General features: G+C 37.7%; 1 protein-coding gene across 8 annotated transcripts in view; it reads left to right on the top strand.

Moving 5' to 3' along the window:
• MARK1 (microtubule affinity regulating kinase 1) overlaps positions 1-13,143 on the top strand; it is a 61,217-nt gene that overhangs the window by 30,746 nt on the left and 17,328 nt on the right. For all 8 annotated transcript variants that reach the window (XM_072856974.1, XM_072856979.1, XM_072856975.1 and 5 more), the window contains exons 4-10: positions 1,177-1,225; positions 2,371-2,436; positions 3,458-3,528; positions 4,517-4,573; positions 8,396-8,632; positions 8,722-8,841; positions 13,009-13,108. In XM_072856974.1, the coding sequence (XP_072713075.1) occupies positions 1,177-1,225; positions 2,371-2,436; positions 3,458-3,528; positions 4,517-4,573; positions 8,396-8,632; positions 8,722-8,841; positions 13,009-13,108 (700 nt within the window). The remainder of the gene's footprint in view (positions 1-1,176; positions 1,226-2,370; positions 2,437-3,457; positions 3,529-4,516; positions 4,574-8,395; positions 8,633-8,721; positions 8,842-13,008; positions 13,109-13,143) is intronic.

The raw sequence follows: 13,143 nt of genomic DNA on the forward strand, positions 1-13,143 counted from the left end.
AGCATCTGAACAAATGGGAGTAATTTTGAAAATGGAGGGAGAGATGTCCCCTGACACATCAGACAAGCAAAACAGCAGCAACGCACTTCTGTGTTGAGCCAAGTTTCTCTATAAGGAGGACTGTAGTGCTAAGGTGTTTCCAAAATGGCTAAGCATTACGCTGAAGCCAGTGAGCTTTCCTTCCTTAATTTCAGCATCCTACTTCAGCCCAATACGGGAGTAAAGAGCACGCAGCACACCAAATAGATTCGACAATGGGGATATGCTGTTCACTTGAAGTAAAACAGTGCAAGCTTATCGGTTTTGACAGCCTCAAATATAGAGTAACAGAACTAAGTCATCATTTTGGATTCCCTTTGTTTGCCTTCATCCCTTTGAGCCCTTAGGTTAGTCTTTCTTCACCTCTTATTTAATCAATAAACCCATGAATGCTAGAAATTTAAGTGTGAAGACCTCTTGTTTCTGGTTTAAAAAAAAAAGTAAAACCACTGTTGTCTTAAGTGTATATACTTAGGGCTATAAGTTTATACAGTTGTTTTTAATTATGTGACTCAGGATCAGAAACCAGACTTTCACCAATCATAAACCTTCAGGCCTTGCCGGGGGGAGAGGGGACGTCGCTGTTGGTGGCCCACTGTAAGATTTGGTAGTTGTCAGAAAAGTGAACTTGCCCGCTTCACCTTGTGGAGCAGCAGGACTGGGGGTGTCAGGATTCCTGGTATCTAATTCCATGTTGACATTTGTGTGTTCAACGTTTTTGCAGTGCTACATCTTGTATTTGCACGAACAGTTACATATGCATTCAGGGTAGTTAGCTGAGCTTGCCAGTCACCAAAGAAATCAGAGCAAAGAGATAAAAAGTCTTGTGTGAATAATCTGCTGGTTTTTGGTCACTGTGAAACTCCAGAAAGGGCTATAAAACTTATTTGTGTCTGTTTGTATAAAGCTTAAAAATTAGTCTGGTTTTTATATGTAGTTGGTAGTGGTTATTGTTATGTAATGTATAAGATGTAGATGACATTTTCTGGCATTCACTGCACTATATTTATCTATATTTTATGCTAATGCTATTTTCTGTGGCTTGTGCTGCTCCTTTTTGCCATCTAAAATTGCATATCTTCAATAACTTTTCCCTAATAAGCACACTTTAAGAAAATTGTTTTGCTTCCTTGACAGTTGTTTCGAGAAGTACGAATAATGAAGATACTGAATCATCCCAATATTGGTAGGAGCCCTGCATTTCTGCAGACTTGTTTTTTTTAATTGTACTGTTTACATTTTATTCTCTTTGGCTTTATTTGAATGTACTTTACAGTTATGCTTTTGTTCATTAAACTTTTTTGAGATAATAGGACAGTCAGCATTCAGTAAATGCTTCATTATCTCACCTCCTTTATTGACTCTGCTTGAAACAAGAATTTTGCTCTGAGGAGACAAACTGCTCAGTCCAGGAAAGCCTTAACACAAAGTAGGAGATGCTGAGCACTCTGGTCTGTTGAGGGCCCCAACTTCCCTCTGTCCATGGAAATTGCTCTTGAGGCCAAAAAGCATGAGTTTCTTAGGTGAAGGTAGCAAAACTCCTATTAATTCAGTCTAGGATAGACCCCCAGTGACTGATACTTCCAGAAAATTAGAGTTACAAAGTATGTAATTTTCCCTTTCTGCTTTAGTTCTTTCACCTACCCCACAGCTTCAGGGCCCTACTTTGTGATGACAATTCTTCTGGCTGAGGAGGGCTGGACAGTCTTGTTCCAGAGACAGTTAATGGTCCTGAATCGGCCAGAGGGCTTGTTGCCTACAAGGTATGGACAAGGCGTACAAGTTACTACATGCCAGGCACTCCCTTCTCATCCCTTGAATTGTTTGTTGCTTTTCCAGCATTCTTAGCTTCTGCTGTTTCTTGTTTTCTTGGGGGTGGCGGTGGGGGTGTGTTTGTTTTAAATGAGTGGTTATTATTACAATCTGAGGAAAGTCTTCCAGACTTAACATTTCTGGTGTCCACTCAGTTTTTAGTTGGTCAGAATCTCAGATTGCTAACTGGGAGCAGTTTACTAGCAAAACAGGGAAGGTTTGTATGATCTTAAAGATGTCTGTGTCAAATTAAACACTAATTTCAGCATGAACTTGTTTGTACAGCGTGCATAAACTTCTGAGAAAATTGTGGATTAATATGCTTTATCAAACATGATTTAGAAATTAATTTTGCCTTTTTCCCCTCAAAAGAATGCTAACCAAAAGGATATAAAGTTTTCATATGGTTTAGTGTTATCACTGGCCATAAATTATACTCACTTCATGAGTATAATTTTTTTGTTTATGCTGTGCTTTTGCTCCCTGCTGCAATCTCTCTCTCATTCATTTTTCTTGCAGTAAAATTATTTGAAGTTATTGAAACTGAAAAGACATTGTATTTGGTAATGGAATATGCCAGTGGGGGTAAGTGGATTCTTAATTCTGCTTTAAGGATAAACTGAAATATGGAAAGCTGTGCCGGTTGCATGCCTAGGAACGATTTAAGGATTTTATGGTTAATGGGTTATTCCAGTCTGGTCTTCACAACAGTCCTAGCAGACCTCCCAGGGCAGACTTTCTTGCTTGCATCACTTTCTGTAAAGTAACCTATTAGGTTTGTGCTTAAGGGTAGTTACCGTTCTGAGATTTCTGCTGGAATATCAGGAGATAATCTGGTGCTGATTCTGGCAAAAACTTGACTCAGTATTTATCTGTTTTATTTAGGCAAGCACTGGTGCCTCATTTTATCTTGAAAATGTGTGCCAAAGCACTTGGAGAGGCAGGTCCAGGGAATGGGAATAAGGAACATGGGAAAGGGAAGAAGGATCATAAAGAGTGTGAGGGATAGTGGGTGCCTACTTGAGAAGTTGCTTAGCATTTGAATGGGAAATGTTTGAATGTGGGAAGGGAATCCAGCACAGGGCTAGTGACCAGCTAGGAAAGTCAGACAGTGCAAAGATGAGGATCTGGAAGGCATTTGAGCATCTTTATTAGAAAGAGAACAAGAAGGAAAAAACAGAAGTAATACAGATACTGTTAAGTGAAGCTGCTAGAGATAAGCAAAATCTGGTACATAAGTTGCCTGTTTCCCAGTGTGTCTTATATGCAATGTGAATGTTTTTTCATGATTAAAGTCTTTTTTGCTTGTTTGTTTCACAGTGGTTTTTAAATAAATTTACTTGAAAAATTGAAGAAGCCTTAGTATGAAGGGTTCCATTTTTATATTTCTTGATTTCTTGACTATTACGTGCCCGAAAAATGAAATCCAATGCAAACAGTAAAAAGGAATTTTTCCTAGCTGCTTCTATTTCCTTTCCCTTCATGAAGGGGGGGGGAGGGGGGAGGGCGGCAGCAGGGTGTGTTTTCAGGCATTATTTGATTGTGAATGACAGTCAAAAATAAAACCTGGGCAGTAGGACTGATGTTTTGTCTTTGTCATGGTCAGGAGAAGTGTTTGACTACCTAGTTGCACATGGAAGAATGAAAGAGAAAGAGGCTCGTGCAAAATTCAGGCAGGTATGAAATTAACATTCACTCTTTCTTTTGTTTCTATTTATGGTATTTTCAGATAGACATGACTGTGAGCATACTTCTTTTACTTTAAAAAAAATTTCGTTGTTGTGATAATGTTTATTAAAGCTGGAGTGGAAAAAATCCTTGAAGAGAAAAATATCTGCTTCCTACATACTAGCTAAAAATAGTAAGACTGTTTTACATTCTCTTAGTGGATGTTCCTAAGAGCCACACTTTTTATTGTGACTCACTTGAGGTTTTAATCCTTTTCTGAATATTTTAGAATTTAACAGATGTTCTATCTGGAGATGTTGATATGATGACATGTATTGCTGTGACATGTCACACTGTTTTGTATGAAGGGTATTCTGTAACAGGTTTTTATATTCTAATTACAAACTTTCTCATCTTAATCTTTTTCTTAACCTGTTTTTAGTGATTATTTTGTGAAAAGCTTTAATTAGATAAATAAACAAAATTTGGTATTTTTCAGAATTAAGGTATATTATTAACATGTAAAGAAACTGCTTTTAACTTGCTGGTTTAGACTTGTTTTTTGTTATACATATGTAAAAGATGTATATGAAAATATTGAATTAACTATTCTGTTAGGGATGAATTGCAGAGATATGCTGCAAGTATTTCAGAAGATAAAATCTGAGATAGTACATCCAGCTATTGGGTTGGGGGGTGGAATAATTTCCTTTTATAGTTATTGCTATTGGGCGATCTGAATTTAAAATAGATGTTTCTCCTATTACCTTGAAGAGTATGTTTAAACTTTTTTAATAAGAAAATGAGCTGCTTTTAGGAACTTGTAGTATTTGAGCTTTAATGAAACTTACATTAATATTTTCTAAAATGAAAGCTTTATTTAGTAATTTCTTATGTTCTACTGAATCATATCAGGAGCCAAAATTACTAAATTATATATGAAAACTTAATACTGAGATTGAAATAAAATATTTTACTGATCATCTTGGTGTTTCAGATTGTATCTGCTGTGCAGTACTGTCATCAGAAATGCATAGTTCATCGTGATCTTAAGGTAGGCTGTTACTTATTTTTCATTTTGCTGGTTGACAGTATAGACTTAGTTTCATTCTATATACTTGTCCTTGCCACTGTCTCTGAATGCCTCAAACATGTGAATGAGGGAACTGTCACTTGTATTTTATTCTCAATTTTCTGAAGCACCAAAATAATACAGCTTGCCTTTTGGAACGGGGGAGAGACGAGAATAGAACATGTGTTACTTTCATTCCAGTTTTAGCTTTAAGAAAAAGACGTGCTCTCCAAAGAATTATACCTGCTGGCATGCAGATATATACACACTGAAACTGCAGAAGTTCAATGATACCAGTCAGCACTACTTAATTACAATATTTTCAGTTAAAATATATTGCAAGATATATAAAACAGTCTTTTCTTAGTGATTCATAAGGAATATGCTAGGTTTTTAATCCATTTGAACTTCTGGTTTATACTCTAGTGTTTAATTCAGGCAGAAAAATAAATCAAAGGTAAACAGAAATTAGTCAAACTTGCTTTTTTTGATGCTTTCTAGTAGTCTGTCTGTATAAACATACCAGACCATATTAAAGAGTTCAGCAACTGCAGGTACAACCTAAGCCTTCAGTCTGAAGTTGTCTTTGTGCCAAGTTTAGATATCATGGGACTTGGACACAAGATCTTCACCCGCTTAAAAGCTGGCTTGTGCTCTTGTTCTGGTGTCTTTGTACGTTTACAAAGGAAACACTGGTGTAGGTTCTTTTTCACTAATGTATCTAAATACTTGTGAAAAGCTGAAGTTGAATAATTTCTAAGGGGTTTTTTTGCCAGTATCTTTTGTCTTAACTTTCTTATAATACACTGCAGCATGCTCACAACCTCTTTATTACAAATCTGTTCCCTAATACTTGTCAATCTGCCAGCTCCTGCGTGTGCATATGGTGCTGGATAATACATCCTTTTCTGCTGAGTCCTCCCTGCCCCAGGACCAGTGTCAACTGATGATAGAGGTGCCTGGCCAGCACTCTGAAGTCAGAATGCAAGGAAGAAAAAGGCTGGATCTCATTGAAATCTTGATTAAAAAAAATTCCTTCCCATCTCGCGTGGTGGTTTGGAGCCTGTGAATGTTTTGTCAAATTCCCTGGAGCTTACTGCAGCCACTTGAGCCTTCCAGAAGGATGCACCTAGGGACCTATTGACTTGGCTGGACGAGCCACTTTCACTGGTTGTCTCAGCCCTATGCTTGGCTGGGAGTAGGGAGCCAGCCATCTACTCATGCTTATCTGGCACTGGCTTGCTCAGCCCAGCTATATTATTGAGTCTTACTTGCATTAACCCCTGCAGTTATTTAGCATCCTGCATCTCGCTTTTTCTCCCAGAGCCCATTACAGCCTCCACCCCTCATTCATTTCTTAGTTCCATAGCGCACACACAGCTCACTGCATTGCTCACAGGACTATCCAAAACTGCCTTGCAGCATTCGCGTAGGATCCTTTTTACCATCTGTCACAAGTACTCTGCTGCTGATCTTCCTATTTGCAAGACGGGCAGGCAGGCTCCAAAATAATGTCTTTGTTTGCTTTTCTCTCTCTGTCTTCTCTTGGATTAAGTTAAGCTAGACTCATTTGAAAAATTCAGTGTTAGGTGTGATTGAGAGCCAGTCAGCCTAGCCAATGAAAAATACATTCCCCAAAGAAAAAAGGGCTAAATGTATGACTTTGAGGAGGTGTTCTCACTTCGTCTCTGCTTTCCAAACGTTATGTGTCATCTCTGTCTCACTTAAAACTCTTCTCATGCAGCTGCAGAGAAGGAATAAGCAACTTCAAAGTTGTGTCTGCAGTCACATCTGCTTCTGTTTACTTTCTCCATGGTATCAGCATGCTGACCAATTGACACTGTTAGCACCACGAGGCAGAGGTCTAGCACCACTTTGGAGATTTTTGATAAGCCTTTGTGGCTTTAATAACAGAAAGGGTAAACTCCATCAAATGTAAGTTACTTCAGACAAAACTAGGAAGACTTGTAAGAAAATGTGCAGGTTTGTCCAGGCTATTCTGGCAGAAAAGGAGGGAGTGCAAGGCCCATGAGTACTTAAACTGTCTCCTTTTAATTTTCTGTGATTATAAACAGCTTGCCTAGAAAGGGCTATAACCAATTCAAACTTTGCTCATCCTGTGATGCACAAAACTTACCTTTTCAGTGACTGTTAATACTTTTTGCTCTGAACATGTAACCAATAAGAGCATAGTCTTTCTATTTGGCATATTAAAAAGGGTTTTTTGGTGTTTTTGTTTGAAGGAACAAACCTAAAAGTGTGGGGTACTTGGGTAGCAGAGTACTGCTGAACTAGGAGGGCTATTGTAATCACAGAGCAGCTGCACTGACAGTAATGTTTTCACCACAAGGAAAATGAAGTCTTTGTGCAGTAATGTAGAAGGCTGTCAGATCTGGAAAATATCTCTGTGAGTCTGTCTGCAGGCACATCAGCTGGAACCAGCTGAGATTACAGGTCATGAATTGGGAAAATAAAATATTTTCCAGGATAGTTAGTTTGTAAAAATGGGCTGTATTTTACTCCTGAGAAGGGCTAAATTCTGTTGTGCAGCTATTGGCTTGATATAATTGTCTCCTGTTCTGTTCATTGAGTGCAAGTGAAATTACTAAAAATAAAACAAAACCACAAACAAACCCAAAATCACCCAAACAAAATCATGTTTACCCTTTTAATCAAAGCAACTAACAAATTGATTGCTGCTTCTCTGATCCTAAACTAAGACATATTTTTATTTCCTGAGCTCAATTCTGAGCGCAGGATCCAATGAGAGATGTCTGTGTTTGCCAAACATCAGTTTTATAGCAATTAGGTGAATCCTCTGCTCTGGCTAATGTCTGTCCTCCTGTTGAAAAGGAAGGATTCCTGCCACTGCTCGGTGCTGCTCCTGTGTTGCTGATACGCAGATCAGGAGCTGGGACCCAGTTAGATGAGTAAACATTTCCCAGTTCTGCTGCACTCCTTCACAGCATCCTCGGCATTTTGAGAAATGAGCTTTATTTTTATTCCAGTAATGTATTAGTATTTCTCTAACCTCACTCTTTTAATCTTCTGACCTACCTGTGATACTAAGTATAAGATACTGTTTACTGACTCTCCGGTATCCACTGCATACTTGCATCTATGTATATGTGATGCATTGCATTCATGTGATGATTGCTGCACAGGTGTTAATATTCTTAGATGTATAATACATGCATTTTTTCATACACAATTTAATACTTGAGTATTAAACACCTTGGTGGTGTTATTGCTAAAGTAAACACTGATAATAAAGGGGAGATAATTTTTTTTGTACAGAATGCTAAGATACAGCACAGTTTGAAGTGTTTCATCTTATAAGTGGAAGAGATCATCTTTAAAGTCTTAAATCCCTTCTAACATTTACCCCACCAAAATGGTAGATGATGTCTGGGATTAGATTTATGCTCCTTGGCATCAGAAGTTGGCATGAACCTGTCACAAGCTGAAACTGCTACTCTGAGATGTCTAGATACTTCAGTCTAAAGCTGAACTAAGGTATTTCTTCCAGAAAAGAAAATCTTCATAGTTGATTCACTAGCTGACCTTAAAGTCTGTTTAGCTGCTTTTAGCAGTTATCTTTTCCTGATTAAATATAGTTGATTTTCAATCTTTTTGTAATGTATTCAAGGGAATTAGTTTCTTTTGTTCTGCAAGAAAGATACAGATGGTGAACCATTTTAGAAAAGGAAACATTTTTGCATTTATTGATAAATTATACACTGTAATATATTGATCTTATTCTGATACATAAATTATCCTTTTCCTCTTTTGTTTTTCTCTTAGGCAGAAAACCTTCTACTTGATGCAGACATGAACATTAAAATTGCAGACTTTGGTTTTAGTAATGAATTTACAGTTGGTAATAAACTGGACACGTTTTGTGGAAGCCCGCCGTATGCTGCTCCTGAACTTTTCCAAGGAAAAAAATACGATGGTCCTGAAGTGGATGTGTGGAGCCTTGGGGTGATTTTGTACACACTAGTAAGCGGATCATTGCCATTTGATGGTCAGAACCTAAAGGTACAGTTACAATATGAAAGCTTGGCTTTTACTCTCTTTAAGTCTTCTATGTCATTAGTAGGCTTACCTTTTAAAACTTTATTTTAAAGGAACTGAGGGAGCGAGTACTGAGGGGGAAGTACCGCATTCCATTCTATATGTCCACAGACTGTGAAAATCTACTTAAGAAGCTACTAGTACTGAATCCGATAAAACGAGGCAGCTTGGAAGTAAGTAATTTCATCTTGGGGAAAAAAAGGGGTTTCAGATGAAGAAAGAATAAAATACAATAATTGCTTAAGACTTCTTTATTTTTCACAATAGGTACTTTCTTCCTGTTTTAAGGGCCCAAAAGTCTTGCTAAAAAAAAAAAGGAAATGTCCCAGAAACAGCTTGAAAATAGAAAGTGTTAATGAATTAAAGTCTAACCTTAACTGTAGCTGACTAAAGACTATCGTTTAAGAGCTTTTCAAAGTGCAAACTGCTCCCACTTGTTTCGGTCAGATAATGGAGCTAGTTCAAAGTGTGTGGAAAGCAGGACAAGATTGTAAATATCTTCTGCTTGGAGTTTTTCAGAAAAACAAAAACAGCAGCAGGCAGTACCATAAGCTTTTTTGACTTAACTTACCATTTACAGCATGACTTCTTAAAAAGGATAGCTACAAGAAGAATAACTGTGATTTAAAACTGTGTGGGTTTTTTGTTTGTTTTAGTGCCATAATACAGATAAACACTAAGAACTCTTTGAATGATAAGCTAATAATTGCTAGTTATTTCTGTTCAGTCCTTTCTTTTCTCCCTTCTGGTAGCTTTGTTTCTGAAGAGCTGGAAAATTAACATGTATAGTAATATCTGCTGTGTCCCTCAGCTAAAATCTGTTTTGAGGATTTCTACTGAGTTACGATTTTGTTGTTGTTGTTAGTAAATTAGGTTTTCTCTTCATGGGATGCAGAGAATATCTGTGCATAATTTGTAAGGTGTCTAAAACGTTCAGTGTTTGTAAGGGGCTGTTTTGTTCAAGTTTTCTGTATTGGCACATACTTGCTGGATAACTCTGGAGCTGATCTTTAACAAATATTTTGTGTAGAGTTCACTCTAAATGCTGCTCTGTTCTATTTTGTGAGTTCTTTAACAAAGAGAGACTTTTTAAAATAACATCTACTTACCATAGAGATGAAAATAGAGCAGAAGATAAATAGAATGGTTTTAAAATAGTATTTGCATGAGTTAATCACCAGTGACCTTTGTTTCATCTTTCTATGCATACTTGTGCAGCAGTGGATGGTGTTCCAGAGAATAAATCCCATTTAAGCAGCTTTTTATTTGTAGTGGCATGACTTATGCTTCCTGGCGTGGATGCTACCTGTGCAAGGAAGCATGCATTTACTGAGTTCTGTCTGCATGCAACTTATTTCAAGCTGATGCTGGTTTGTGACTTGTTATGAATAGTTTTAAGTTGAATAAAATCTGTGCTGAAGAGACTAGTAAATGGTGGCTTCTACTTTGCTGACATTCATTAATTATGTTGTATTTATTACTGTCTAGAGGACATCGTGATAAGAGCATAGTCACTCAAAGATGGTGAAAGATTGCTTTTTTCCTGTGTCGTCTTTCAGGAAAACAGATTTTCCTTTTACTGAACTTTCCTCTGGATTTTCAGCAGTTTCTGTTCAGATCTAATTTCACTTTCATTCTAGATATTGTAGTGTTATCCCATTCTTCTAAAATTCTTTCCGGTCTCTGGAGAGAGGTGTTAGATAGCAGCCTCGCTGGAATGGCATAGTTGTCAGATTGTATGGAAGAGAGCGAGTAAATGTTATGTGTGACAGGGTCTTGAGCCAGTACCAAAATACTGATGGTAACAGGCATTGATCAGTATGCTAATCTGAGGGACAGAGACATCACAAACCTTTTTAAAATGAACGTTCCTGAAATCACATGCGTGTTGAATTAGAAAGCTATGGTACGTGGTTTGGAAAGAAATGACTATTTCTTCTGTCTGAGCACTTCCAAAAATACATACTTAGAATGAAAGTATATATTTATTAGGAGTTTCTAAAAGTGGAAGACAATGTCATCTTAGGTGGGGAGGATTTTTGTTTGTGCTTTGTCTTTTAATTATTTGCTCAGTCCCAGCCATACACCCGCTCAGTTCCCACGCATGTTTTTCCCAGACCATCCAATAGGGTGTTTGTCAGTGACATTAGCATCAAAGCGGAGACTGACACAGGATCAGCACCATATGGGTTAGGCTTAGCACTTTTCCTCTGGTAAGGACCAGGCAAATTTTTATTAAAATGGTTCGCCTAGACTTTTTCATGATTGCAGCAGAGAGAAAACATTTTAGAAGCAAGGGAATGTTGTTGGAAAACAGTAGATCTGCACAGGACGAGATGGGAAAAATGCAGTCAGAAAATAACATGGATCTCTTAACTATCAGGATTTCAACGAATTCCTTCTCCCCTCCCAGTCTTCAATTCTTTGCAAAGCAACACTATGTGAAATTCCTACAGAGCAGATTTATGCTTACAAAGAGTAATAAAGCAGGTAACTTTGAGACAGGCAGGTCTTGAGCCAGGCCAGATTTTTATTGGATAGTTTTCCTGAAAATTGAGGGAAACCTCATCAGTAATACCTAGTTGGTTGAAATTCAGTTTGGGTTGATCTTTAAGAAATACAGTTTGGGTCAGATCTTTAAATACCCTGACCAAGGTTGCTGCTTTTTAATCAGCTGACTAGAAGCCCAGATGAAAACTTACAGAGACGTAATATTGATCCTGGAATTGGATCATTGGTGTCACTTCAAAATGCTTGATTGTAAGAGCCTGTTTTAAGAATTGTACAATAACTCAGTACGCCTATGAGATCATGTATTTAAAAGGCAGAAGCTAGCAAAAGTTTAGCTATTTAACAGATGGAAACGTAGAGCAGATTACATTCAACTATAGATCCACCTACTGAAGAGACATGAAAAACTGTAAGTGGGAATAGTTGGGTTTGCCTATTAATTCAAGAAGGATCAAGAAAGGGAGGTAGGATTTGAGCAGTGTGATTCCTGTCATCCAAACACCTCATCATGCTTAAACTTTAGATTTAATTATCAGTATATTTAAAAAATTGTAATTGCAGATACTGCATAGTACTCTTTGGGGAGTCTGTCATGTTACAGCAAGGCTACAAATACATACCCAAAGTCTATTGTGAAATAGACTCACGCTCTGTGTGCCAGAAATGCAATATAGCAATACACGTTCACAATCCCTTCCCTTTTATCCCCCTCAAGAGCCAAAAAAATCAATTCTGTGGCAGAACTTTGAACAAATCTTTAAGTCTTATTGTCAGCGAAATGTTAACTGGCCCAAATACAAAGTTCTGTATTGTTCTTGTAAGGATACAGCTATCTGGGTCTGTAATTTGGCAGCAGCACTACATACAAAGAATTTGATTATATCAATGGAAAAGAGTCTTTTGCTCTTTGTGAGAAATAACTTAATTCGGTGTTTGCAAGGCATATTTGGAGCCTGTGGGAAACTTGACTTGCTGGCACTTGTTTCACTCTTCTGTCAATCTAGTGAGCAATATTAGCATCTGTCCCTAAAGAGGCATGTGTGCCTGTTGCTGTAGGAGGGAAAATGTTTTTAGCTGTTTTAAAAAAGATGAATATGTCCTTAAGGAGAAATTGTGGTGGTGGTTAGGGATTCCAGCTGATCAATCTTGCAGGCATATAAAAGATCCAGGCCACAGCAGAAGGAAATTTTCCAAAGAATGCAGGAGAAATTTTTAAAGTAAACAACTGCATGGCATAGAGAGAGTTAAGAGGCATTTCTCCCTCCAGCCAAACTGTGAACATATTTAGGTCAAGCACAGTGAGAAGATCCATAGGAAAAAATGACCAGTTGGCATCACGATCTTGAAACGAATGACTGTAGGAAGTGTTGGCACGCTCCTGAAATATTCCTTAGTTTCTAAACACTTCCTTTGTTATTATTTGAAGGAGTTATTTATTGTGATAGAGTTGGTATTATAGTAACAGCTAGGGATCTTGACCAAGATTAGGGCATGAGTGTCAGGCACTCAGCAAGACGAGATTAAGAGAAAGTGGAAGTGAAGGGTACAAAATGAAAGATTTTTGTATGTTGGAAGTGCAGGTTTTTTCTCTCAGTAGTTTTTGTGGAATTTGGGGGAGGGGTTGTATAGTAAAGGCTATGAACTAATGGAAACAAAAGGATGTGAAAGACAAAAGAAGAAACTGTAAGATGTGAGGAGAAAAGGTGGGACGGAAAGAGCAGCCCTCAGATTATTATGAATTTCAAGTTGTTCTTCCCCAGACCAGCTAGCACAGATTTAATTGGGTATGGTAAATGGCATATTGACCTAAAGCTCGTTTCTTTTCTTAGCAAATTATGAAGGATCGGTGGATGAATGTTGGCCATGAAGAAGAAGAACTAAAGCCGTATACTGAGCCTGAACCAGATTTTAATGACTCCAAGAGAATAGGTAAGACTTTTACAAGGATGTTGCATATGAGGACA

This window comes from Ciconia boyciana, chromosome 3 (genome assembly GCF_034638445.1).
Source record: "Ciconia boyciana chromosome 3, ASM3463844v1, whole genome shotgun sequence".
Taxonomy (NCBI): domain Eukaryota; kingdom Metazoa; phylum Chordata; class Aves; order Ciconiiformes; family Ciconiidae; genus Ciconia; species Ciconia boyciana.